Source organism: Fukomys damarensis, unplaced genomic scaffold (assembly GCF_012274545.1).
Source record: "Fukomys damarensis isolate Sample0158 unplaced genomic scaffold, DMR_v1.0_HiC HiC_scaffold_36, whole genome shotgun sequence".
NCBI classification, from domain to species: Eukaryota; Metazoa; Chordata; class Mammalia; order Rodentia; family Bathyergidae; genus Fukomys; species Fukomys damarensis.
In genome coordinates, this window is record NW_022900948.1 from 49,397,600 (window position 1) to 49,424,268 (window position 26,669).

The window sequence follows — 26,669 nt, forward strand, 5'->3', positions numbered from 1 at the left end:
TTTTCCTTTTTTAAAAAAAAAAAAAAAAAAAAAAAAAAAAAAAAAAATTCACAGCCCCTGTAGTGAGTCCAGACAGCAAAGCTTAGCCCTACTCTTCCCGGCTCCCTGCCTCCACTGCCAAGGCTATGAACCTCAGAACCACGGCTGTAGACTGGGAACGGTCTGCACAGGTTCTGCGCTAGTTCCCAGGTCCCACCCCCAGATGATGCACAGGCTAAACAGAGGGCTGGAAAAGTAACTCACCTGCACCACCCTCACCAGGGTCTCGGGGTATTTCTCAAAAATTCCTTGAAAAGCCACTGCTGGAAGCCGGAGGATGGTACATGGGGTAGCTGCTCGGGCAGAGACTGTTTTGTAGGGTGCGGTGTGACCCTGGAACAAGCGGTTCAGTTGATCCCAGCAGAACTGCTGTGATTGCTAAGACCCTGCAGAGCCCCACAGGACACTGAAATTCCTGTTTTGGGGACTCTGTACTCTTCCAGCTGTGCTGAAGGACAGATGGCACTACGTTTCTTGATCGTGGCAGAGACCCACAGGGAAGGCCAGGCTGCGGGTATGTGTGCAGGATGGGCTCCCACCTGCCACTAAGAATCTCGCATCCTACCCACCCTAGCTCATCGTTATGGCCATCTGTGGACCTTGCCAGAGGGACATCAAGACACACTCTTTCTAGCTTCCCAAAGAGACCATGACAGAGTAGGAAATCACCAAGTCAGGTCACCATGACACTGGGCCCCTGCCACTGGTGCCTGGGACCATTCTAAGCAGGGCACAGTGTCAGGCGGGTCATGCCCACAAGGCTCACGCAGTCAGGTGAGAGCCCAACAAAGGTCCCAGCCAGTGGCTTCAGTTTCTATCTTCTAGAAGCCAGTAGTATTGACAAGACTGTTTCACACTGAAAAGTTCTCCATTTGGGTCACAATTCTAGGACTTCAACCACCCCACAGGCTCAGTACAGCCCCACATGCATGCCCCTCATCTCCCTCTCCTCTGTTGCCAGTCTCAGTGGCTCTGCTCCATCTGTGAAAGTCAGCGTGGGCTCTGAGCTGTTGTGTGCACTGGCTTTGGCACCCTGAGTCCTGGCCACCACCTCTCTCAAAGAGGACACTGAGACTGTTTCCAGGATCTGACAGCCATGACAAGGCTGCTCTAAACACACCTTCCCAGGTTTCTGTGTGTTTTTACTAAACACTCAGTCCCTAGTCCCTGGTACACAATCCTTAACTCCATTAAGTAGTTGCCATAGGCCCAGGGATTTAGCTCAGTGGCACCTTGACTGCCTCACAACTGCAAGGTCCTCAATTTGATCACTAGTACACACACACAACAAAAGTGGCCACCCTAGCCAGGTGTGGTGGCACATGCCTGTAATCCCAGCACTCCTCAGGAGGCTGAGGCAGGAGGACTGGTGCATAGTGAGACCTTGTCTCAAAAAAAAAAAAAAAAAAGTTGCCATATTGTCTCTGGGGCAGGGCACCCTCCCACATGCCACCAACACTGGTGCATGTTCTTGTGGCCCCATCCTCACCAGCACTTGGCACTGTCTGTGCTGTAAAGAACTCACAGTCTCTCTGGTTCCCAGGGATATTCAGAAGATCCTGAAAGACTGCAGTGTCTGTTACTCACAGTGGGACCCGGGCACCATGTCTAAATTTTTACTGACAGGTGAAGTGGTCATAGGCCCAGGACAGTGTCAGGACAGCAGGACAGGGTGTCTACACCTAGAAGACCCCACCACAGCTGCTGAGGCAGGAAACTTTCCAGAGAAAAGAGATGTAATTAACCCAGTTTTAGAGGCTGGGAGCCAAATAGCATGACACAGGCTCTGGCAAGGGTCCCAGCTTAACTGTGCAGTGGTGGGAACACCTGTGTATCTCTGTTTATATGGCATCTCCCCTTGTCTCCCAAAGCTACTAGGATCCAAGCATGGGTTCCACCTGTGACCTTATCTATTAAGCACTTCCCAGAGGTTCCACCTCTTAGTAACATGGTGGAATGAAGTTTCCATCTTCTTGACACAGCTGACATGGACAGCCTTATGGGCTGTACCTGCCAGGCCGGCTCCCACAGGGCTCCCACTTCTGGGCTGCCTACCAAGTCCCCCAGACCCGCACATCGCCATGACACCCAGATCACACCAAAATAAGTCTCAAAATATGGTAGCATGAATCCTTCACCTTTGTTTTCTGTTTCAAACTCCTTTTTGAAAATTTCTTTTAAAAGTCTTGGTGGTACTGAGGATTGAACTGAGGGCCTTGTGCAGTGTAGCCAAGTGCTCTACACTGAGCTACATCCCTAGCATCCCCCTTTTTCAAATTCTTCTAGTTACTATAGTGTCTTTGCCATTCCACAAAATTTTATAACCACTGACTTTCTATAGAAAAAAGCCTGCTGGGATTTTGGCTGGCATTATGTTGGATAATCTGGAATATCTGCCTTCTTAGTAGTATACAGTTTTCCAAACCATGAAAACAGTGCATTTTTCCATTTAATTTGAACATCTTTGCTTTTCTTCATAAATACACTAAGATCTCAATTCACAAACACTTCTTTTCTCAAACAATTCTGTTCACTAACAGAAGCATTCAGCAAAATTTTGCTACATTCGCAAGCTCCACATTGGATGACAAACACAACTGCAGCCACCTTCTTCAGAATCGAGGAACAAATACAGACCATGAACCAAGGTACTGCTGTAAAGTGAGTTTTCAGCATACATGTACATGTAATTTGTCAGATTAACATGTATTTCAGGTGTTGGTGCTATTTATTACAAATGCTACTGTTATTTTTAAATCCATTCCTATTTTTGTTACCTAGGGCCTTGTGCAAGCTAGACAAATATCTACCATACTCGGTCTGAAGTGTTACTGTTTTCAAATTTGCAATTTCCAACTGTTCGCTACTGATATGTAGAAATACAACTGGCTTTTATATATAAACTCACTTATAAGTTCTAACAGCTTTCTTGTAGGCCCATGGAATTTCTACTACGTAATTGCTTGTGCAGAGACTTAATTTTTTCCTTCCCAGCCTGTATGCTTTTTCCTTCTTTCTCTTCCCTCTGTGCTTGGGGATGAGGTGGGGTGAGGTCCAGTGTCCCAGCTGTCCCCTGTCCCTAGCAGAACCACCCGGCCCCTCACTATTGAGTGTAATGGCAGCCTGGTGTCTACTGATGTCCTTCCTAGGTTAGGATGTTCTCTCTAACTGAAATCATCCCAAATCTTTCATCATGAATAGATGCTGATTCTATCAAGGGTTTTTCTATGTCAACTGAGATGATTATATGGTTTTTCCTCTTTAGTCTGTTGATGTGGTGAACTTTCAACTGCTGACTTTCAACTGCTGAAGCACCTCTGCATCATTAGAGAACATCCCACTCAATGACGATGTGCTCCCTTTTCTATACACAGTGGGACTCAAATTCTGACAGTCTATGAAGATACAATATCCCACTTTTCTTTGTAATGTATATGTTTGGTTTGGTATCAGGGTAATTCTGGTCTCAGAAAATGAGTTGGAAAACATTCTTCTTTGCTTTTCACAAAAAGTTGGTATAAAATTCACATTATTCCTCTCTTAAATGTAACATGGGGTAGAACTTCCTGTGGGAAGACTTTACTTACAAGTCTGATATCTTTAATAAATATGAGAGTATTCAAATAACATACACAGATCAGCTTTAGTTCAAGCAGTTACTCTCCTTACACTGGACTTCTCAAATAATATATACATTCTAGAAAGCAATTTGGTAGTTTATCTTTCAGAAAACTATGGACTTTAAGGGCATAAAGTTGTTTGTAATATTCCTATCTTAAACTGGGCATAGCAGTAAGCACCTGTAATCCCAGCACATTGGGAGGCTGAGGCATGAGAATCTCAAGTTCAAGCCCAACCTGGAAACTTAGCTGTCTCAAATTTTTAAAAAAATGAAATAATTCCTCTGAGCTGGGGATATAGCTTAGTGTGAAGGCCCTGAACTCAGTTCCTAGTATTGGGGGAAAAAATCTTTTATTAGTCCTTTGATTTCTATAGGGTTCATAGAAATGTCCCTTTCCATTTTTCTGTCTTCTTTTTTTTCCTTCACTGGTCTTCTCCCTGAGGTTTTTGCATTTTTTTAGTGGTTTTCTGAGAACCAACTTTTGGTTTCACTGACTTTATTGCTTTTCTATTTTCAATTTCATTGACTACTGATCTGATCTTTATTACTTTCTTCTTTCTGATGCATTAGATTTCGTTTGCTTTTCTTAGATTCTTTTTTTTTTTTTTTTTTTCTTTTGGTACGAGGAATCGAACTTGGGAACTTGTGCTTGTGAGTCAAGAGGCAGAACCCCTGAGCTAAATCCCTGGTCCACTTTCCTAGACTCTTAAAATAGAAGCTTGGATCACTGATCTGATATCTATTTTCTTTTCCAATGTTAGCATCTAAAATTATAAATTTTAATATGTTGTATTTTACTTTTTAGTCCATTTGAGTATTTTCTGATATTCTTGTGATCTCTCTTTGGCATGTCATTTGGGAGTACATTTCAAATGTACCATCAGCAGTGTCTGAATTCCAATAGCAAAGTCACAAACACCGGGATGCTGATCAGAGTGAACGAGTCACCAGGCTGCAGATGGCTGAGCCACAACAGCATCTGCCCACAGAGGGCTCAAACTGATTGCCTTGGTAGGCTGAAAACACTGCAGAAGAACTATACTCAGGACAATGCTACTTATGAGACTTAGAGACTAGCAAAATTATACCATCCATTGTGCAAGCAACAGAGAAAATTCAGAAAAGTAGTGACAGCTGGGGAAAGGAGGGCTGAAGCTAGAGCACATGAGTACCTTGAGTAGTACTGGTGGTTTAGTAGTACCTGTGCTTTAGCTGATCAGAGTCACAGCCAGTAAGTCTGTTTGCTACCCCATGCAAGATTTCACAACTCTGAAATAAAGTCTACCCCCAATCAAAAATGGCAGAGTGGGGGGCCAGGGATTTAGCTCAGCAGCACAGCACCTGCCTACCAAACCCAAGATTCTGAGTTTGATCCCCGGTACCCCCCCAAAAAGGCAGAGTGAAGTGTTTTTGTGTGCCACCAAGCCCCAGTACTGAAGAAGGAAAAAAGACAAATAAATCACAAATGATTAGTTATACAAAAATGATGTCATTCTGGGTTGGGATGTAGCTCAGTGGTGCTGTGCCTGCCTAGCAAATACAAGGTCCTGAGTTTGATCCCCAGTACCAAAAAAAAAAAAAAAGTCATTATGAATGACGAACTAATCACATTATACAGTAAATTATTTTCTCTCAACTATCATTCTCCCTTTTTCTGTTCCCACTATACTCAAGGAAGATAGATTCTTGTCCCTAGAGAAGATGAGCATGCTGATGCTAGCATAAATAAGGCAGACCACAGCAGGTGGAGGAGGCAGGCATGACCTTGGCCAGGCCATATCCCACAACCTTGCTTTCCAGCTGCATACATTTTGGTGCCAGAATAAGTGAAGTTCACCCTAAAAACCACAATGAGATCAGCATCAGAAAGAATAAGAAATAACTGAGAAATGGGCTGGGGACTTAGCGAAGTTATTCTGCTTCCTGCCTTGCAAGTGCAACATCCTGAGTTTGGTCCCCAGTACCAAAAGAAAGAAATAACTGAGGAAGACCTCCATCCTAGTCTTCATTGGACTATTTTTTTAAGAAAACATACCATCAGGGAATAGAGGTTATAGACTACAAATGGCAAACAGTTAACTGGTCTACCTCCACAAAGCCCAAAGCTCTTCTAGGCCTTTACTGGCTCTTCTTGGGTCCACCCACATCCCTTACACATCCAGGAGTCCTCCATCCAGGAGCCCCCATGAAGTGAGCTGGAGTCCTGGAGATGTACAAAGACCACAGAGCAGCACACAGAGAGGCTCAGAAGCCTGCACTTGGCCCTGGCCTGATCCCCACCGTCCCCTGCTGGGGGCTCAATGGAAGCTGGGCTCTGGCCTTGAAAGGCAGATTCAACATGCTCCAAGGAGGTGTCCCCTTTTGCCCTGGCAGGTCTCCCCAACCAGCCAAGTGTCTGCAAAGATACACAGGTCCCAAGCAACACAGCAAGAGGCAGGGCCTCATCCGCTCCTCTAGACCCTAAACAGTACAAAGTGAGCCTGTGCCCATCAAAATACAGCACCGGCATGCTGTCTGGACAGTCTGACATGCGCAGAGTGGGGGCTGGATCAGAGGCCCCTAAGTTGCCACAATACTCAAGCCACTGGATTCCTAGTACAGTCAGTCTGCTGCATTTCTACTAAGGTTCTGCTCACTGCTCAGGAAATATCTAACATGGACTGGAGAAGCTGAGGTAAAAGTTGCAACCATACACCGCTAACAACAATGTAACACCTATACTGCCAGTTTTATAAAAGCATAACAGTACAATTATGGGCAGTATACACCCCTTAAATTATGCTACTTGTTACAAAGAAACAAACACAAAGGTGCAGCTTCAAAAAATCAGATGAAGGGCCGGAGATTTAGCTCAGTGGTTTCACCACTTGCCTTGCAAGCACAAGGTACCAAGTTCGATTCCCTGTACAAAAAAAAAAAAAAAAAAATCAGATGAAGCTGGGAAGATGGCCCAGTACTCTTGCCTCTGCTGAGGCAGGATGACTGATCACAAAGTCAAATTCAGCCTAGGCGACTTAGCAAGGTCTTTTCTCAAAATTAAAAATGAATGAATGAATGAATGAACGAATGACGTTGGGAACAGAGCTCAGTGCAAAAGCCTTGGGTTCAATCCTCAGTACTGAAAAAAAAGTCAGATGAAAACCAAATGCCCTTTTGAGTCACAATGACATATATACTTACCAAAACTCAGGTAACTGTGTTTTGTTTCACTGTATGTAGGTTTTATTCAAAAGAAAAAGTTAAACAATGCCAACCTCCTGTTAACAGGGAAGGAATGCAGCTGAGCAGAGGCCCGAAGCAGGTGGTGACACAGACTGGTGTGAAATGTGGCTGCACTTTTCCACATCTGTGATTCTCCTCAATAAAAAGTAACAAATCGGGAGGTACCATGAGATGCCCCTTTCTTAATCCAGCTCATAGCAAAGGTCAACTACTAGACTGCACACAACGCTGTGGGGGTGGGAGGCAGCATGACCTCTGCTGCATTGGGAAGCAATCTCTTTCCACATCCCAGTACACACCTGGGCACTGCAAGTCCCCTAAGGGCTTCGCATTTATAACTGTATATACTCAGGGGACTGACACTGCTGTTCTCTGCGTAAGACTCGGAACAACGAAGACGCTCAGTGGTACAGGAGCCCTGCCTGGCCCAGCATGAGCAGTGGTGGAAGATTCTCCCCAGGAAGGAGAACAGGAAACACTTCTCTCTGCAGATTTCAGGTCTCTGCAGTGTTGACCCCGCTGTGTGTCAGTCTAAAGCACAACCACTGACAGGATACCAAGCCCTGACCGTGGCCAGATGGTTTCAATATCATCCCCACGGAAACCCTTACCACGAAGGTCTGAATGAGGCCTCCCCAGCCTGGACCACTCCCACTTGGCAACACCAAAGAGAACTGGCCTCTGATGACAAGTGACTAGGAGGGTCTAGGGTAGGCCACCAGGCCTGAGCCAGGGATTCAGGCCCCACCCTAGAGAGTGGCGCTCACCGTGATAACATCCAGAATGCTGAGGAGGCTGTGGACGCTGTCTCCTGCTGGAACCTCCTTGACCACCACCTCGGTACCATCCTGCACAGAGAACAGAGTGACGGCTGAGGCAGGGGCCATCTGCCAGATGTCAGGGCAGATGATCCCATCTCAAGTCGCCATCAATAACGTGGGCACCTGAGACAAGGAGCAGGGACATGACTGAAATTAGTGGAGTTATTGGTCCCATGTCAGCTGCATAACTTTTTAATAGTCCCACAGCAGATAGCTATGTGAAAGCACAAGAGCCTTGACCCCTGACTCACCACATCCTGGAGGCAGACCTCTAGCCGCCCATCCTGCACCACATAGATGCTGGTGTCTGGCTCCCCTGGCCGGAAGATGTACTCTCCTTCATGCAGCTGCACAAAGACCATGTGTTTGCACAGCTCCAGAAACAGCGGCTTCTCAAAGTGGCCCAGGACCCTGTAATAAGCAGAGCTCCTGATGGGACACCCTCCAGGGAAGGCAGGCTGAGGGACACAAGCCACTGTTCCCACAAGCACTGAGGCCAGAGCTGCAGATCTACAGAGTTTACCCACAATGTGGCATCACTGTCAAACAGAATTTTCAGCTTCTCAGATTTGTATTAGATCAAAGAAGTTCTTGAGCAGTGACTACAGATGGAAGCCACACACGAAGATCTCCATGGAAGGCCACAGGCACTTCTGGGTTTGGGGAGATGGAAGAAGACTCAGACTTGTAACATCTGATCCCACACTTCTCACACTCACTCTGAGTTTACCTCTCAAGCTGAGGATATTGAGAAAGACTTAAATAGCACAGGAAACACCTAGTGAGGAGCTGGTGGATACAAGGCTCTCTCCCCCTGATGCTCTATGACCAACTCCATGGGACAGAGACCAGCAACCCAACAAGAAGAGGATGGGCTTTGCCAGCTCTAGCTGACACAAGAAAGCCACAGTGAGAGAGAGAGACACAGGGAGATGCTACCACCGGCCAACACTGCCTACAGGACCCTTCCTACCTATGTGTTCTTACCGAACATTTTTCAGCATATACAAAACTTCTGATGGCAGATGAGAATTCTTCACATCAAACTCTGTGAGATCGGCCTCCAGCAGGGAGGGTGGCGGTTCCTTAGGCTGCAGGGTGGGATATTCCTTCTTGAACCGCAAAATCCTACGAGGCAGAGACACATTCACTTTGAGCGAGAACCAAGGGGTTCATAACCAATGCTAAGGCTGGGGAGGTAGCTCAGTGGTGAGTGCTTGCCTAGTATGCACAGGACATTGGGCTTGATCCCTGGGACTGTAAAACACACACACACACCCATGTCCAAATGCTCTCACACCCAAGCACATTCCATCTTTAGTGTGCCCAAGGTGGGAGGAGTCTCAACAGTGGTAAAGACCTTTGTGTCCACCAGGGAGAGAACACCCAATACCTTTTGGCCAAAGAGAGCACCTTGGTCCTCTTCCTGGCCCGCTGCCGGGGTACAGCTGTGTTCCCCACAAGTGTATGGGGGAGTGTACTCATCTGCAGGGTCAAGGGAGACTGGAGTCATTGATCCTGTGTCTAGCAAGGTCTGCAATCTCAGCCCCTTAGGACTGACCCCTCCAAGGGGCCTGCCCACCGTCCTGTACCAGCTTCCAGGGCTAGCTTTACCCTCACCCGCACCTAGCCAAAGACACAGGGGACCCACGGTGGACAAGAGCACCCCACGCAGCCCCACAGATCCACAGGATAGTCCCTGCTGACCGTAATCGGCCAAAACTCTAGAGCTCCATGGCTCTGTGAATGGTGGTTTCTGTGACCTTCTAAGAGAATGGGAGAGGCTAGAGGGGCCTGCTCAGCAGTTAACCAAAGGGTAACAAGGGCCCAGCTCTGCCTGCTTATCCCCAGATAAGGGTTCATGGACCACCAATTCTTGTTTTCTCTTTTTCCTAGTACTAGGAATTAAACTCAAGCCTTTTCTACTAAGATACATCCCCAGACCTCTTTTACTTATTATTTTGAGGCAGGGTCCACTAAGTCACCCAGGCTAGACTAGAACTTGTGGTCCTCTTGTCTCAGCCTCCCAGAGTGCATGGATTACAGATGTGCACCACCACATCCAGCTAACTACTGAGTCTTAATCTTGAAACAAAGGAGGGTAGGGATCTGTGTTTAGGATTTCCTGGAATTGCCACAGACACTGGTAAGTGAGCCACACAGCTTTCACCTCAGGACAGATACATGGGTCCTCAGAGAAATTAGGTACCCCCACCCGCAAAGGGCTGGTCCTTCCTCAGTGCAGCATCTCAGTCTCGAGGATGTCACCACAAAGCAGTAATCTGTTCTCCTTTCCATTAGAGATCTGTGCTGCATAGGGCTGATGGTGCCTCCTGATCTCATGCTTCCCACACCCACTCCCCACCACAGCCTCAGCTGCATCCAGGCCAGATGGAATCAGCCAGAGGGGTGTTTCAGCTTGGCTCATCCAGCCTACCACCCACCAGCAGAGGCCACAGAGCTGAACAGGCAGCACAAACTGAAGCTGTGGGGTCAGGAGCTTAGGGCCTAGCAGAAGACTGAGGGTTACCTTTCTCATGATCTTCCGGCCATAAAACATTACTTTGTCTCTCTTCCGGAACCTGTACTGAGGAGTGGGTTGCACCTGTCCTGTGAGGGGTGGAAAGGGGCACTGTGAGATGAGAGGGGTCATAAACTGTGCTTGAACTAAGGTAAAGCACAGGACTGGTCGGGCCCCGGACATGCTGGTGCTGGGCAGCACCTATGCTCCCCCTGGCCTGCCTCTCAACTCCACCCGTCAGACAGCAGGAGAAGGCACAGCACACAGGCTTACCTCAGAAATGTCTCTGATGAAACCAGAAGTTGCAACCTGTACCCAGACTGCAACAGAGCCAGGAGCTGGAGGGGGCACCCAGAAGCTCAAAGCCTGCAGTACATGTACACACATACACGCATGCGCACACAATTCACACATACCCCTGTCCTCCCCCAAGACCAGGATTCAAACCAAGATACTCACGGAATCCATGAACTCTTCGGTACACAAACAAAATGGCAACACCCACAAAGGCAAGGGCCAGGAGGACTCCAATCACAATCCCTGTTAGCTAGGCAGAAGAGGGCACAATGCCTGTTGGCAAAGCCAGCCATGGCCATGGCCCATATAACTCCCCAGGAAAGGAGGGGTTACCATGGTGGGCTGTGACTCTTTCTCCGCAAACCATAGTCCCCAGGAGTGCAGGGCAGGGCCCAGACAGAGGTTGTCCTGGAGAGAGAGCACAGTCAGATGGACAGGAGAGGAGCTGGGCTTCCCAGACCTGGGCAGGGGATGGAGAGTAGACAGCAAGGCAGGAGGTCAGCAGCCCAGAGCCCAGAGCAAGACAATCAGGCCAGGGTACCAAGGTGCACTGTGTCACCTGCAAGGGCACACAGGAATGTCTGTCTTCCTCAGATATAAGGTGGCGTGCCACAACATATGCCCTGTGCACCATCAATGTGCCTGAACCCTGGGCTCTGCAACCCTCAAGGTGCAAACCAGGGGACAAGCCCTAGTCACTGGGGAGGCCAAGGGCCCTGGACACCAACAGGACCTGGGCTGCCAGCCCCAGGGCCCACAGGAGCACCCACAGGAGCAGTGCTCAGAAATCTGGAGGAGGGCATGAGGTTGCCGAGGCCTGTGTTTGGTTTAGTCCCAGATACTTGGAAAGCTGAGGGAGGAGCATCACTCAAGCCCGAAGAGTTCAAGGCCAGCCTGGGCAACACAGCAAGATCCCCATTTCAAGAAAGGAGGGGAAGGGAAGGCAGGGAAGGCAAGAAGAGGGAAGGGAGAAACCCCAAGGAGCCATCTAGAATTTGAGGACATCCAACACCAGTCAATATGGCAAAAAGAAACAGGAGAGAAGGCACTGCAGGACAGTGCTAATAAGGCTTCAGAAGTCCAGACCCACAGGAGGAAGAAAGAGAAAGATAGGGAGAGAGAGCACGAGCAGGAACATAAGTGGGGAAGCAACAGAGAAAGCTGCCAACTCCCACAGGCTGGGAGTCAAAGAGGAACACAAAGCATCCAGGCATGTAGGCCCTCCTTTCCTTCTGATCCACCCCTCCTCCTAGGCAGCCAGGCACTGATGGGGCAGGGGAGACCGGTGACTAATCTTGGCTAGTTTCTATATGGGTGCCAAGAACCAAAGCCCAGCACTGGGAGAGCCAGTCCTCAGACATGGCGATCTACCCCAGAACCCTGGAGAGCTGAGGGCACTCAGGAGCATCCCCAAGGCACTGTTTGGCATCCAGGCAGAATGAACAAGTGTCCAGAAAACCCACTCTGTGCCCTTGGTTCCAGACATAGTCATGCGCCCGTTCAGGACAGGACAGGTTCTGGAAAAGGCATCATCAGGTGATTTCATCCTGTGTAAACTTCTGTGCCAGGGCATGTGTCCATGAAGATGTTTGAGGACCTCAGTAGGGACCACTGCCACACACACCATCTCCCAATAAAATGGGATTTTATCAAAAGGCGGAGCTTTTGCTCAATAAGTGAAGCATCCAGCTTCCTAGTCCTCTGCCCCAGCTCGACTCAAACAGCAGTTGGCCTGCAAGAACACTCAGCCACAGCCCCACCTCCCCGTGTCCCTCTAAGCACTTGCAGGGGTCACTTATCCAAAGAAAGGCTAAACCACTCACAGACTGCAATGGCGAAGTTTCAGCTTTCTAGCTTTTCACTGCTGTTTTCATGGGTCTATTTGCCTGGTTTAGGGACAAAGTCCTTTGGCATATGGCTACAGAGTTGGACTGAGAAAAAGACCCTGAGCGAAGTGAACAAAGTCCCAAGGAGACGTGGGAAATGACCGTGACTTTGGGGAAAGAAAAGTCACTGAAGAAAATGTCTAGCAGCTGTGTTCCACTGCCGATGCTGCCTAAGCAAGGCTGTCAGCAACAAGTGTCACTTCCCTGACAAGGTGCCAGGTCCCACACCAACCCACATTCCTCCTGCCCCCGGGACCTGGGCTGAAGCGGAAAGCGGAGGAACTACCCTGCAGCCAGCGGGAGGTGGGGAAGGGTCTCTCAGCTTCTCTCAGGTCTGGCGCACCTACCTCGGGGCAAACGCCTTTCTCTTCCTGCATGGCTGAAGAAGGAACACAGCTCAGAGTGAAGGACACACCCAAGACAACCGCCTACTCGCCCAGCCTTCCTGTTCCTGTCCGAGTCACGCTAGGTTCCCACCGCAGGGAACCCACAGAAGCTCTCCTCACAAACAGCAGCCTCAGGCAGAAGCACCTGCTGTCCCGCTGCCGCCTCCTGTGAACTGGAGGCGGCCAGGCGGCCTCGGAGGAGGGGCCAGGGGAAGCGCCAAGGACTCTGTAGGGACAGGCAGTCCAGGGCCGGTTCCAGCTGGGGCAGAGGGTGTAGCTGGGGCAGGGCTCAGGAGGGGCAAAGCAAGAAGGCCAAGGAACCCGGGACTTAGCTCAGTGGTGCCGCCTCACAAGCGCAAGGACCCAAAGTATGAGCCCCGGTACAAAAAAGAAAAAAAGCCGTGGCGGCGGGAAGGGACGTGGCGGGAAGGGGACAGGACTAGAAGGGTCGTGGCAAGGCGAGGGGTTCAGGGCGCGGGTCTTCACTAAGACTGGCTCAGGAGGGACGAGCGTGCTGAGGGGTGCCCGGCAGTGCACCAAGATACCATGAGAGGGGCAGGGGTAGAACACCGAGTGGTGCGAGAGGACGCCGCAGGGGATGAGGGGACACCGTGTGGCCGTCGGGGGAAACTGCAGGGCAGCCCCGGTGGCAGCTGACGTCCTCGTCTCAGTGGCTGGGCCCGGGGCGAGGTGAGGGGAGGGGAAGGAGCCTCCTCCTCTCAGGGTGCAGAGACTCTCACCTCCCGGCGCCGGCCCGCGCGCTCCCGACTCCCCCGACGTGCGCGCTCCCGGCACCCGCCTACCTCTCCACGAATTGGCTGCGTCTTCCGTGGTCCCGCCTCCTCACCGGGTGAGGCTGAGCATTGGCGTAGCGATGACCAATCTTAGCTCTTCTTCTTGTTCGGTGGCTGTTGTCAGTCGCGAGAGCTGCGGTCTCGGTGGAGTGGCGGAATCTGTGTCTTGGAGCTTCGCGGGTTTCGGGTGCAGGGACGTGAGAGCCGCTGGCCCAGGTCAGTCCTTCCGTTTGCAGTTGGCACCGCGCTCCCTTCGCCTTCGGGATCTAGAGTCTTCTCTCCGTCCGCGGGCGGGGGTCCCGAGGTCCGGGGTCTCTCCATCCTCGGGGTCTGAGATCTGTCCGGCGCGCACGGGTCGTCTGGTCCATCCTGGATGTGGGTCTTTCTGAGCAGTCTCCTCCCACAGGTTACAGCATGGGGTTCCTGACCACAGTGACTCAAGGCCTAGTGCGAGGAGCGGACAGGATGAGCAAGTGGACAAGCAAGCGAGGCCCCCGGACCTTTTACAAGGGCCGAGGCGCCAAGCGCACGGGTGTCCACGCCCTGGGCTGGAAGTTTGTGCAGATCAAGGAACAGGTCCCGGAATTTATCGTCCCGAACTTGACCGGCTTCAAGCTCAAGCCCTACGTGAATTACCGCGTTCCGGCCGGCACAGACACGCCGCTCACAGCCAGAGCGCTCTTCATGGAAACAGTTGCACCTGCTATCGAAAGGGACTTAAAGGAAGGCACTTTTGATCCTGACAACCTGGAAAAGTACGGCTTCGAGCCCACCCAGGAAGGCAAACTCTTCCAGCTGTATCCCAAGAACTTTCCTCGCTAGAATGCAGTGAAGACGATAGGTTTGCCTGTGAACTACAGATTGAACTGACATCTCAGATTGAGTCCCAGAGAGGCGAGAGCATTCCCTCCTGGCATTTCTATTAAAGACCTCTGCTGCTGTCTAGTGTGTTTGGTATCAAGTGTTTGACAGTGTGCCACATAACAGATCCCATGCAGTTCATTCAGAGGTCCTACCCAACTGTGGCAACAGGTCTGCAGGCACACCCATGACAGGCTTGCACCAGTGAGAGAATGTATTAGGCAACACTGGCTCATTCATCCCCAAAGCAACCATTGGTATATTCCTTATGGACTCCAAGGCAGTGTTTTTCATTTTCATTGGGTGAAAAGTAACTCACTGCTCTCTTGGAGAAAACCTGAAGAGCAGGCTGCACAGGAAGTAGGTGTCAAATCCATCTCTGATGACCACTCGTTTATCTCTTTCACAGTCCCTCAGACCTGTATTCCACTGAATACTTAGCTGACCCTTACATGAAATGTTCTTCACACAAAGTAGGCTGGGCATGGTAGTGCACATCTGTAATCCCAGCGATTGGGAAGCTGAGGCAGGAAGATCACTGTGAGATGAGGCCAGGCTGGGCTACAGAGTGATTTCACAGCCAGCCTGAACTGAATAGTGTCTCCAAAACAAAAAACATACTCCAGAAGAGGGCCCAACATGTTTTTATTTCAAATAAATGGGTCAACTGGGCATGGTAGCACAAATGTAATTCCCAACCTTCAGGAGGCTGAGATGGGAGGGTGAGTTCTAGGCCAACCTGGGCAACTTAGTGAAACTATAAGACAGGCTGGGCATGTAGCTCAGTGGTAGAGTACATGTCTAGCAGGAAGGCTCTGGTTTCAATTCTTAGTACCCAAAATAAAAGGGCCATTAGCTGGGATTTGCTTATTGTAATAGAAAAATGTAATCAATCTGACCTACATTGGCATGTCCTGTCATCAGAAAATAAGACAAGGGTAGAACTACTGCCTGTCTTCTCTTCCAGAGCCATCGTGTCCTGTGGAAGTGTTGAGGACCTGACAGCTTGGCCATCAGTCTGGCCTACTTCCTCCTAGAGACCAGTGGAAGCCACATGGCTTACACACCTGACCTGCATTCTCAGTTGCTGTGGGTCTAGGACTTGGAAGCCTATCAGTTTGTTAATGTAATTAGTGCCCCACACTACCTCCATCTGCATCACAAGTATGACGCCCCCTGAGGCGGTTCAGGAAGTACCTCTTCCTTTTGTTCTACCATAGCAGAAAGTCTTTTCATGTGCTTTTAAAAATGTTAAGGTTTGGGGGTGTATCTCATGTATGAGGCCCTGGGCTGGATCCTCCACACCAAAAGAAAATTCATGCAATTACAAAATTATTGTTACAAAGTAACTTCCCCCCAAAAAACAGCTTCATTTAATTAATACAAAGAGTTATTTAAAAACATTATGAAGGGCTGAAAATCAACAGGTATCCAAGAAATTTCAGTTTTGGAGCTGGAAAGTCCCACTCACTGCCAGAAAGAAACCCAGTCCACCCCAGTAGCCCAGCACAGAGGGTGTCACTCCAGGTGTAGTCTAGTAGTTAGTTAGTTCCTAACTAACTTCGTTAGTTCCCATGCTAATGAGGATTTGTTCATAAAGTCTTTTCCTATGCCAATGGCTTCAAGACTTCTGCCTAACATCTTCCAGCAAGTTTAGTGTTTCTGTTTTAATATTTAGATCTTTAATCCACTTGGATTTGAGTTTAGTGCTTGGTGAAAGATAGGAGTCTAGTTTTAATCTTTGGCAAGTCACAATCCAGTTTTTCCAACACCCTTTATTAAAGCTCTTTCCTCCAGTAAGGGTGGTTGGCTCCTTTGTCAAAGATGAGGCACCTGAGTATGTCTGGAGTTGCTTCTGCATCTTCTCATCTATTCCACTGATCCTTGAGTCTGTTTCTTTGCCAATACCATGCTGTTTTTAACACAGAGGCTCTGTAGTATAGTTAGTTTCAAATTGGGGATTGTGATATCCCCTGCCATGTCTCTGTTGCCTAGAATGGCTTTTGCTCTTCTAGGTCTCTTCTGGTTCCAAATGAATTTTTGGATTGTTTTCTCTAGTTCTGGTCCTCCCATTTCCAGAGGTGGAGAGCGTGATCGTAAAAGGAGCAGGTGGCCAGAAGCCTAATGTCAGAGTTCGCCCCTTTGAGGTAGAAGTCAGAGTCACAGAACTTGGCTGGGATGTATGGTTGGCTGCTGCTATCCCTCATGTCCTCTGTAAGTGGCAAGAGAAAAGACTGCAGCTTCACCCAGCTGCTGTCAGTTATCCCACCCTTGCCATCCTCACCCTCTTATCTGCGTAGAGGAGGGCACCAGTGGTTCACCTGCAACTTTCAGGCCACAGACATGGTCTCCTATGTCAATGTCAGGAAGGGATGCAGGGGGCACTGGCTGCAGAGAACAGAAGACGAGCCAGGACCAGTCAGCCCCATACACCAGCGAGGTGGGCAGCTTGTGGGACTCCAAGACTGTTACTTCCTGCTTCTCTGAAGCAAGAGAAAACAGAAAACAACATTACCCTGTGAGCTCCAGGGTCAGCCACATCTGCAGAACACAGGAACTCAGGGGCTAGACCTCAGTTCAGGCTCATAAAAACAAAAGACAAAGGAGCAGCCAGGTGGGAGGAAAGAGACTGATGAGAAACAGGGAGCACACACAGTACAGGTCAGGAGGACCCCACAAGCACAGTGACAATGACAGGTGGTTAGTGGGTCCAAAGCATGCAGGTTGTGTGCTCTGATGTGATTCTCATAACAGTGTTTTTCTGCAGAGCTCCTGGGGCTGCTTGGAGAGAGGAGGCAGGACAACAAAGAAGCCAACGGTTCCCATAGTGCACAGCTTGGGGGGGGGTGTACAGAAGAAACATTGGGGCCAGAGAGAGAAAACAACCACGGCCAAACCTAAGCAGGTCCACTGCCTGCCAGCACAGCCACACAAGTCAAAGTGGCCTCCAACACCAGTGGCAGGTAAGCCAAGAAGCCAACCTGAGCACCAAGAAAGTCCCAACAAAACTAGAACAGAGTGGGCTGGGGATTTAGCTCAGTGGTGCTGCCGCCTGCCTCACAAGCACACAGTCCCGAGTTCAATCCCCAGCACCAAAAAAGGGTATATAGAATGTTACTTTTGTAACACAGGGTTTCACTATGTAGTCCAGGCTGGCCTTGAACTATGAACTCCAGGCTGCCCTCAAAGTCACAGGAACCCTCTTGCTTCAGCCTCCTGAGTGCTGGGAATACAGGCATGTGCCACCATGTCTGGTTTATAGAATGTTGTTTCGTTTTTTCATGGTAATGGGAGTTGAACTCAGGACCTTGCTCTTGCCAGGTAGGCATAGCAGCACTGAACTACATTCCAACCCCTAGAATGTTATGTTTTATAAGATGAAATAAACAAGTTAATGCAGGGGCCGGGGATTTAGCTCAGCGGTTTGGTGGCCTGCCTCATAAGCACCAAGGACCTGAGTTCGATCCCTGGTACCAAAAAAAAAAACAAAAAAACAAATTAATTCTTATGCTTATTAATGTTTTTACACATTGGAAAGATGCAAATGAAATCAATAAGAATAAAGAAAAAATCCTTTAGGCAGATGTCTGTAATACCAGCACTCTGGAAAGCTGACCCAGGAGAAACAGGCTCTAGCCCAGCCTGGGCAAGTTAGAAATTTAATAAAACCATACGCCTCAAGCTGGGTGTGGTGGTGCACACCTGTAATCCCAGCACTTGGGAGGCTGAGGCAGGAGGATTGCTGTGAGTTCGAGACCAGCCTGGGCTACATAGTTCCAGGTCAGTCTCAACTACACAGTGAGACCCTGTCTCAAAAAACCAAAAACCAAAACCATATGCCTCAAAAGCAAAGAATAAAACACGAGAGATGCAGCTCGGTGTGAAGACCCTGGCTTCAATATCCAATAGCACCAAATTGAAAAAACACAAAATCCTTTTAAACACTACATAGTTCTTTGACTCTTTTATCTTGATCAGCAAGACCTGCAGAAATGTCTTAAACCCACATGGCACATTTCTCTCCAGTGTGAGCCCCACTGTGAGGTTAAGCGCAAGAGATGTTGTGGGGAGCCAGGTTCTCACTAGTGAGGGACACAAACAGAAGGGGGCAACCAAAAACATGTGTGCTGAGCTGCAATCAGAGGTGGCATTGTGAACGTGTGTTTATGTGCGTGTGTAGGTGTGAGGGTGCAGAGGTGTGCGTATGTAGGTGTGTGTGGGTGGTGTGTGACTGTGGACTGAATCCAGGGCCTTGCACACACTCTGCCTGTGCTCTACCATTGAGCTACATCCCTACACACACACACACACACACACACACACACACACACATGAGAGCACAAACAACCCTTCAGTATCTGTAAAGGTGAACATTGATCAGATCTTGATTTTTTTTTCTGGACAGGGTCTATGTATCCCAGGCTGGCCTCCAACTCATGGCAATCCCGTTGCCTCAGTATCCCGAATGCCACTATGCCTAGCTCAGATCTTGATTTTCTTTTTTTTTCTTTTTTGGTACTGGAAATTGAACTCAGGACCTGTGCTTGAAAGGCACGCACAGTGCCACTGAGCTAAATCCCCAGCCCTAGATCTTGATTTCTTTCTTCTTTTGTTTTGGTACTGGGGATCGAACCACAGGTGGCGAAACCACTGAGCTAAATCATCCCCGGCCCTAGATTTCTTAATACATTCACCACTAAGAAGATCCAGGACTCCCTGGAAAAATGAATCATTCCAAGATTGGGAGAGAGAAAATATAAAATGAACCTGGAATATATTATACCAAAAAGGACATGTTCAAATAAACAACAGTACATGTGCAAAGAAGAGATGGCAGCCTGCAGAGGCTTTCACAGAAGACTCTGGGACAGTGTGAATATCACACAACCAGTGCAATAACAGAATACAACTCCACAGTAATAGAAAAAACAATCTATTAAAATGGGCTGGTGACCTGAGGCAGGAGAACCGCTGCAAGTTCAAGACCAGTCTGAACTACATAGCCAGATCCTATCCCAAAATAAAACAATAAAATAAAGTGAAAGTACATACAGGCAGACATAAGGGAGAAGAGGAAGCTCAACCTTATAAAAGAATGCTAATCAACACACGTAGAGAGACAGAAGTCACGGTTTCTCAATGATCATAGTAATAACTCACTCAGGGACTGCCATAGCTTCAAAGCCTCCCACGCACAGTTCTCCTTTATTACAGAGGGGAGTCTTAAATGTCTACAGGGGAGACATGGTGGGTACCACCTTCACAAAGGGGCCAGAACTCACGTCGCATTGCTAGGAACTGGGGCAGCCAGCACCCCTGCCAGGAGGCACCAGGAGGACCAAGACTACTGGCAAACAGGAACAGAAAGGACGAGTGGCTACACTCCTAACAGACAAAACTGACTCTGAAACATAAATGTTACCAGGCATAAGGGACCCTAATGAGAAAGGGGTCAGCTGGGAGCAGATGGGACAATTTTACCCACACCATCTAATCAAAGAAGCACAAACTGACACAGACCAGGAGGAAACAGACTTAGAGATTTCAACACCCCATGTTCAATGTCGACCCAGACGGGGTGAGAACTGGAGGACCCATGGGTCTGACTGTGTACTCTTCCCCGGTGGGCACCGGGCAGGCTCCAGGACAGACCAAGTGCCAGTTTGTGGGCTCAGTTAGAAATCACAACTCTAAGGCCAGGGATTTAGCTCAGTGGTTCTGCTGCCTGCCTCGCAAGCACAAAGATCGGAGTTCAATCCCTGGTACCAAAAACAAAACAAAACAAATCACAACTCTATAAAGTCTGCTAATTAACAGCTTGTGGTCAACAAAGAAATCAGAAAGAAGACTGCAAAACACTTTGTGATGAGTGAACATAAAGATCTGATAAACAGAAGGGTTCAGGATGTGGCAAACGCAGCACACAGAGGAAACGGCCGCTGTGAGCAGCTATGCTAAGATGACAGACCTCAGATATTCCAAGATGAAAGATGTTCCCGTCACCAAAGCTACAGCAGGTGAGCAAGCAGGGAAGGGATGCAGAGCAGAGGGGCACAGAGCAGGGCAGGCCCGGGAGGACAGTCACAGCAGCTCAGGGAGGGTGGTGGGGACGCTCAAAGGCTGGCAGGTTTGATGGTGGGGGTAGAAGGACAGGGAGAAGGACGAGGGAACAGCCTTGACCATGGGAGTTCGTGCTAGAGGCATCCTTAGAAGTGAGGCTGCTCCAAGAGCTGAGCTCACTCTGCCAGAGCACTGAGAAAGGGGTCAAAGGGAAGTCAGTGCATGTGGGACACAGGACCAGAGTCCACGCCACTCCCAGGCGAGAACAGAGGTGGGCTGCGCAGTAATGACAAAGGCAAGCTTCCTGCAAGGGTCCCCAAGGGGCCAGTCACAGAACGCAGGAGGAGCCTGGATGGCGGAGACGAGTAGCAGATGAGAGACGGTGCTGGTTACTGAGGTCCTGGGAAAGGGAAGCAGCGAGTCTAGGTCAGGAAGGGGACACAGAGCCCAGCCAGCTGCAGGTCCCCACGTACCTGTGACATCATGGCAGTCGAGGATTGCGAAGCCTCGGTGCATGCAGGCTGCCAGGAGAAGGTCGTGGTGGAATGGGTGCCACCTGAGCCTCCACACCCCACCCTGCACGTGAGCGTCGGCCAGTGGCTGCTCCATGTTCCGCGTGTCCCACAGGAGCACATGCTCGTCATAGCTGGAATTGTCCACCCAGGCTTGTGGGACCAGGGCTCAGTCCCTCCCCAAGGCAGGACACCTCCCAAAGACCATCCTACTCATCCTGTCCCTCTCCCTACCCAGATACCTGCACAGTAGGCTGTGGGCACCATGGGCAGGCAGGTACTCACCTCCCTGTGGCCAGCATGTGCTCCCGATGCAGGCTGCTCTGGATACTGCAGACACCCATGGCATGGCTGCAGGCAACAGCCAGCCTGAGCGCCAGCGGGGACAAGGGACCACAGGGACTGGGGCCCGGTCCCCCTGCACTGACGCTGGGCAATTACCTTGAGCTGGTGAAGACACACGAGCCAGGAGTCCTGGTGTCCCAGCCTTTCAGTAGGCCATCGTCCCCACCTGCGTGGACACCGAAGCCCACTGTCACGGCACTGATGGCCGGATATAGCCAGGGGTCTGTGAGGTCCCTGTGAGGATGACTGTCCCTGAGGGTTTAAGATGCCCTGGAACAGGAGAACCCCAGGGAAAGCAGGAAGAAGGACCACCACTGCACCCACCTCAGACTCAAGGAGGGTTAGGAGGGAGGAGACGCATAACACCCACAGGGCTATAGTAGGGAAGTCACCCAGGTCACACAGGCCAGGCTGCCACCTGCTAGGCTCCAGCATCACAGTCCTCAGCTGCTCAGGCTGACCCCTGCCCAGGAGCTGCCTGCAGGGAGCAGCAAACCACAGCACATATCCCTGGGCTGCAATGGGAACTCTGTGTAACCCACAGGGAATAGGACATTGTGCTGGCTTCAGAGGAACCATTAAGAATAAAGAACAGGGCAGCTGGCACTCTGACCCAAACCAGTCTACGAAGCAACACCCTGAAACAGGGTGGATGACAGTGGCAGCTTAGGGGATAGAAGAAAAGGCTGAGGACCAGGGCTCACAGCAAAGGTGAGGGGGCAAAAGGAACATGGCAAGGTCTGGATTGCCACCACCCACCATCCGGCCGGCATCCAGCACCATTTACCCATCTATCACACCAACCAGATACCCACTACCCACTACGATCCGTCCACTGGGCCATCCAGCCACCTTTACCCGCTCACCACCCACCATCTACCTCCCATCACCGCGCAGAAGCCACCATCCCACCTGCAGGCTGCCAAGCCCTGGGACCTCTGACTTCATCTTCTTCCTCTCTCCTTCCTGCTCACCACAGGCCACCAGCTCTTCCACACCAACCTCGCCCCTGCCGCAGACTGACCAGGACTACCTGGACCTGCCCCAGAACCTCTCTTCTTCGTTCCAAAGCACTACTACTTTGACACTCTGTGCATCTCCCTTAGTTATCACTGAAGTTTGGTTCGCGTCAATTTACATCCTTGCTCCCCTGCCCACTTCATCGGAGCTTGGCAAAAGCAGTGACTTTAGTGTGCTCTGCACACTAACATAACCCCAGCACCAAAGCAGTGCTCCACAAAATGCCAGCTCAGTAGGTCACCTGTCGAGTGGATAGACTTGTCCTGAATTACTAGATGACTGCTGCTAGATTGCCACAACCCTGCTCTGAATTTTGCATTTTATCCTAAACAAAGGATCTAAAAATGGAGTAGAGGGTAAAAAAATGGAGTAGGTGTGATGACGTTTGCATGTTTTTGCAATCATTGTGCTCGTACTGATTGGCAACCGGACTGGGAAGGGTCAGGAATGGACACAGGCTATTCACCAGCTGTGCTTTGTCACAACTCAAAGAGATGACTTCAGGGACAGGCGGCCGTGTGGAAGGGAACAAGAGGTGGGCAATTCTGAGAGATGCTTAGAAAACAAAACAGGTTAAGACAGGGGCAAAGCATGTCCAACATGCATGATGCCCTGGGTTCCATCCCTGTACCCAAAAGAAAAATCTCTAAAATGGGGACTCATGAGAAGGTGAGGGACACAGGTAGCAATAATGGCTCCCAGGCTTCTAACCCTAGCAAGCAGAACACATTCAACCACAGGGCGGTGTGGGAAGGAGTCTGCCACAGGAGCAGCATGCAGCAAGGCTCAGTTGAAGACGATGGAAACATCCCATCAAGGAGCAAGAAACAGCCCGTCAACCAGCAAGGAAGAAGCCAGTGGGCTGGAACACCTCTGCGCAGAGGGGCAGCAGTGTTGGAAGAAGGCATGCAGGAGATATGGGCCATGACGGGCCAGGCAGAGGGCAAGGCAGGCCGACTGGCTCATGCAGCTGTCTGGGATAAAGGCAACCTGGGAGCCATGGCCACCAGCAAAGACCTTGGCATGGGGGACAGGGCAGAAGAGTCTGCAGGGTGGGAGCAGACCTACAGATCTCTGCAGCTGCACAGAACGCTTCCACAACACCTCCCTGGGGACTCTGGGCCCCACTACTATCCCAGTGGAGTTCATAAAAAGGGGTCAGATTGGCTGGGTGCACTGTTGCATGCCTATTATCTTAGCTACTTAGGAGCCAGAAGCAAGAGGGTCACAAGTTCAAGGCCAGCCTGCTGAACTCAGTGAGACTCTTTCTGAAAATAAAAAGGGCTGGAGATGTAGCTCAGTGATAGAATGCCCCTGTGTTCCATCTCTAATACCCCCCTAAAGAAGAGGAGTGAGGGTGAGCTTTTTTCCCTTGGTTCTTTTTTCTTCTTTTCCTTTTTCTTTTTTTTTGTGTGTGTGGGGATCGAACTGAGGACCTTATACTTTTGAGGCAGGCACCACTGAGCTAAATCCCCAGCCCTCCTTGGCTCTTTTCAAATCTAATGGCTCCTCTTCTGTCTTCTCAAAGCCCAGCACCTCCACGTCTGCCCATGTAAGAGAAGCTCCCAAAAGCTGCCTAGCTGCTAATTTCTCATTCCACATCAGTGTCCCCAAAGAACAAACTAAAGACCAGAAAATTCATCTTCTTTGTCTCACGCTTTCTTTTCTTTCAGAAGGTAAACTATAGCCTGAAATCTGCAAGATCAGCAGATGGGGAGAAGTGTGGAAACTGGACGGAGAGCAGTGCTCAGGGGAAGGGAGAGGGCACCCTGGCCTGTGGGGACAAGAGGTGTGGCTTCCTAAGGGACAGCAAGTGCTGCTGACCACAGCTGCTGTCTCAGAAAACATGGTCTCTATGCAGGTTGGTGATACTCAGCCTTTGCCAGAGCCTCATTCCCTATTTCCCTCACCCAAGTCCTTCAGTGCGTCAACCATGTCGACATCCAGCTGAGGAATACTAACCTGAATACACGACTTCTGTCTGCCAGTAGTTGAAAGCAGCGATCCAGGCCTCAAAGCGGTGGGCTTCCCATGTGGCCACTGGCTGCAGCCTGGGCCCTGCTTCGTCCAGCATGAGGAGGTGCAGCTGCCCCTTGGAGTCACTGCTGACGATCTTCAAGGGCTGGTCACTGACTCTAGACACAGGAAGACAAAGGAGAAGCCCACTGTGCTCTACTCACCACCCTTGACACGTCCCAACGTGTCCTGGGAGGGGTTCCCATGGATAGGTCTCCGAGACAGCTTGCTAGGGCACATGGCAAAGGCCAGAACTATACTGTCAACTTCCCCAATGACAACATTACCACCATGCATCTAGCATGCTAGGACTTTTCTGTTTTTTAGATCATGCTGGTGTGAAGACAGGAATCCACTGTCAAAGGAAAGTCTGAGGGCCCTTGACCAAGCCTGGGCCTTACCTTCCACGCTTTCCTGTGGACCAATCCAGTGACAAGGCCAGACGCTCCTCCCCTAGCGAGAAGCTGCACCAAGGCTCCAGGAGGGGCCTGCTCTTCTACTGGAGAGAAAGAAGCTCCGCACAGACCAGCCTCGCTCTCCTGCTCACTCCCCAGGTGGACACAGGGCACAGGCCACTGCCACCCTGCCATGCACAAGGCACTGGGCAGGGCTAAGGACCCTAGCACTCACCTCCAGGGCTCCCTCACACACGTGACCCTGGGACAAGAAGATCTCTCGCTTCACCACCTGTGTTCTAGACATGATGCTGCCTCTGTGGGTTCCACAGGCCACATGCTGTGTATTACCTAGACCTCCAGGGGCCCTGGCCCATCCGTTTTACAGAGATGAAGACAAAAAGCCACCGTAGCTGTTCCAATGCTACTTCTCTTATCTAGGACCTAAACACTGATCAGCGCTAACGCCATTAGCAGCTCCTCAGTGGGTATCAAAAAGCCCCTTCCTAGATGTACGTGGGTCACCTAGAACCCGGTCTTGGGCATTTCCTTCCCTCACCCCTAGAACAGGTGACTGCTCTGAGCAGGCCCTTCCTGCACAGGCCCTTGCCACCGCAGCTCAAGGGACCTGAGCCTGGTTCCACGGCAGCAGCCACAAGTATGTCTCTGACTCTGGGTCAGCAAGTGGCCAAGGGCAGGCAATGTCCTCTTAAATGGTTTGCTCTCATGAGAGATCCATTTTCACACTGGGTCACCACTGCCGTTCCCAGCCTCAGCATCAACACCATGCATACTTGGTCCACTGTGCCTGCAGAGCCTCAGGCCCACGGAGTTCATAGCTTGTCACTGTACCTCTCACTAGAACGAGGTACGATTTAAAACAGACCCTGCACTCTCTTGGAATTTTCAGATCAAATGCAAGCACTGAACAGACTGCTTTGGGAAGAGGTCCATTCCAGTACGGCCCCCTCCCAGCCCTCCTCACCCACACAGCCAGGCACCCACCTCAGGCCCCACCAGGCGGAGCAGCTCTACAGATCCACTGGCATCCGCCACACCCAAGATGCCACAGCCAGCCACCGGGACGTGGCACCTGGGGAGAGGGCCCCGTCAGAGCACAGGTCACGCAGTAGCACAGAAAGCATTACCATCTTGGGATTTGTCACTCAGGTTCAGCTCTAAAACCAAGTTGGAGCCCATAATCCTACAGCCAACCCAGAGGTTCCCCGACTTCCAAACTCAACTCCTTTTGCCTCCCAGGCTCAACCTCACTCTGGGCCCCAAAGCGGGCAAGGAGCCCCACGGAAGCATCGGCCCTACCACCTGCCACGGGGCAGTGGGACAGCAAAGAAGCGACCCACAGTCCATGTGCTTCCAATCTCGCCAAAGGCCCTTGGACACCAGGTCCCACTCCGTGAACAGATGCTCGGTACAAATGCCGGGCTGCGCGGAGTGGTCACCGAAGTGGTACCATTTCATGTCCAGCACTGCAGACGTCTCTCTCCTTTGGACCTCGACCAGAGAATAAGCAGAGTCATCCTCGCTGATACTGTACAGGTAAACGCGGCCCAGACGGACTTGCAGCTGCTCAACGTCTCCGTCCACGCCTACTCCACCCTACAAAACACACGCCTGCTCTGACTACCTTACAGATGCTGGGACTCCTACGAATGGAGAACCACATCCGAGGCACGAAAGGCTTGGCCGACACCCGCTCTGTGTGGCGGCAAAACTGCTCAATCTGAGTAGGCCGAGCCCTCTTTCCCGGCTCGTATCAGTGAGTCTGTGAACTCTGGACGCAGCAAGCAAAGTTTCTAAACGGGCCGAGGCGCCCCAACAGCCGGGGTGACTGCGCCGCCGCCCCCGCCCCTC

At 50.4% G+C, this 26,669-nt stretch overlaps 3 protein-coding genes across 5 annotated transcripts in view; 1 reads left to right on the forward strand and 2 right to left on the reverse strand.

The window, feature by feature from the left end:
• The window catches only part of Pnpla7 (patatin like phospholipase domain containing 7), a 52,916-nt gene extending 39,595 nt beyond the window's left edge, over positions 1–13,321 (reverse strand). The window contains exons 1-9 of the mRNA XM_010608775.3: positions 12,756–13,321; positions 10,856–10,930; positions 10,685–10,772; positions 10,235–10,314; positions 9,098–9,189; positions 8,692–8,832; positions 7,956–8,115; positions 7,651–7,731; positions 244–372 (exon numbers count right to left, since the gene is read on the reverse strand). Coding sequence (XP_010607077.1) covers positions 244–372; positions 7,651–7,731; positions 7,956–8,115; positions 8,692–8,832; positions 9,098–9,189; positions 10,235–10,314; positions 10,685–10,772; positions 10,856–10,930; positions 12,756–12,785 — 876 coding nt within the window. The 5' untranslated portion in view covers positions 12,786–13,321. The remainder of the gene's footprint in view (positions 1–243; positions 373–7,650; positions 7,732–7,955; positions 8,116–8,691; positions 8,833–9,097; positions 9,190–10,234; positions 10,315–10,684; positions 10,773–10,855; positions 10,931–12,755) is intronic.
• A 361-nt stretch (positions 13,322–13,682) lies between these two features.
• Positions 13,683–14,546, forward strand: Mrpl41 (mitochondrial ribosomal protein L41). The gene is made up of 2 exons (XM_010608774.2): positions 13,683–13,804; positions 13,995–14,546. The coding sequence occupies exon 2, from the start codon at positions 14,003–14,005 to the stop codon at positions 14,408–14,410; it is 408 nt and encodes a 135-aa protein (XP_010607076.1). The 5' UTR covers positions 13,683–13,804; positions 13,995–14,002; the 3' UTR covers positions 14,411–14,546.
• Positions 14,547–16,435: 1,889 nt separating this feature from the next.
• Positions 16,436–26,646, reverse strand: Dph7 (diphthamide biosynthesis 7). Of its 3 annotated transcripts, none has more exons than XM_019205226.2 (9): positions 26,269–26,642; positions 25,803–25,890; positions 24,804–24,898; positions 24,349–24,521; positions 21,463–21,532; positions 21,307–21,372; positions 20,983–21,155; positions 16,771–16,932; positions 16,436–16,661 (listed from the first exon to the last, which is right to left on the reverse strand). In XM_019205226.2, the coding sequence occupies exons 1-9, from the start codon at positions 26,274–26,276 to the stop codon at positions 16,504–16,506; spliced, it is 993 nt and encodes a 330-aa protein (XP_019060771.1). In that variant the 5' UTR covers positions 26,277–26,642; the 3' UTR covers positions 16,436–16,503. The 3 variants fall into 3 exon arrangements, with proteins under 3 accessions (XP_019060771.1, XP_019060772.1, XP_033615007.1); XM_019205227.2 differs by having other exon boundaries at positions 16,546–16,689; positions 26,269–26,646; XM_033759116.1 differs by having other exon boundaries at positions 16,569–16,683; positions 16,734–16,932; positions 26,269–26,646.
• Positions 26,647–26,669: the final 23 nt, after the last annotated feature.

Bases quoted from the DNA above. Each gene is read 5' to 3' on its own strand.
- Mrpl41 (XM_010608774.2), top strand. From the start codon at position 14,003: ATGGGGTTCCTGACCACAGTGACTCAAGGCCTAGTGCGAGGAGCGGAC.
- Dph7 (XM_019205226.2), bottom strand. The intron at 21,373-21,462 runs GTAATTGCCCAG...TGTTGCCTGCAG, and splicing joins TGTGTCTTCACCAGCTCAAG to CCATGCCATGGGTGTCTGCA. The intron at 16,933-20,982 runs GTACGTGGGGAC...CTCTTGCTTCAG, and splicing joins CGACTGCCATGATGTCACAG to AGAAGCAGGAAGTAACAGTC.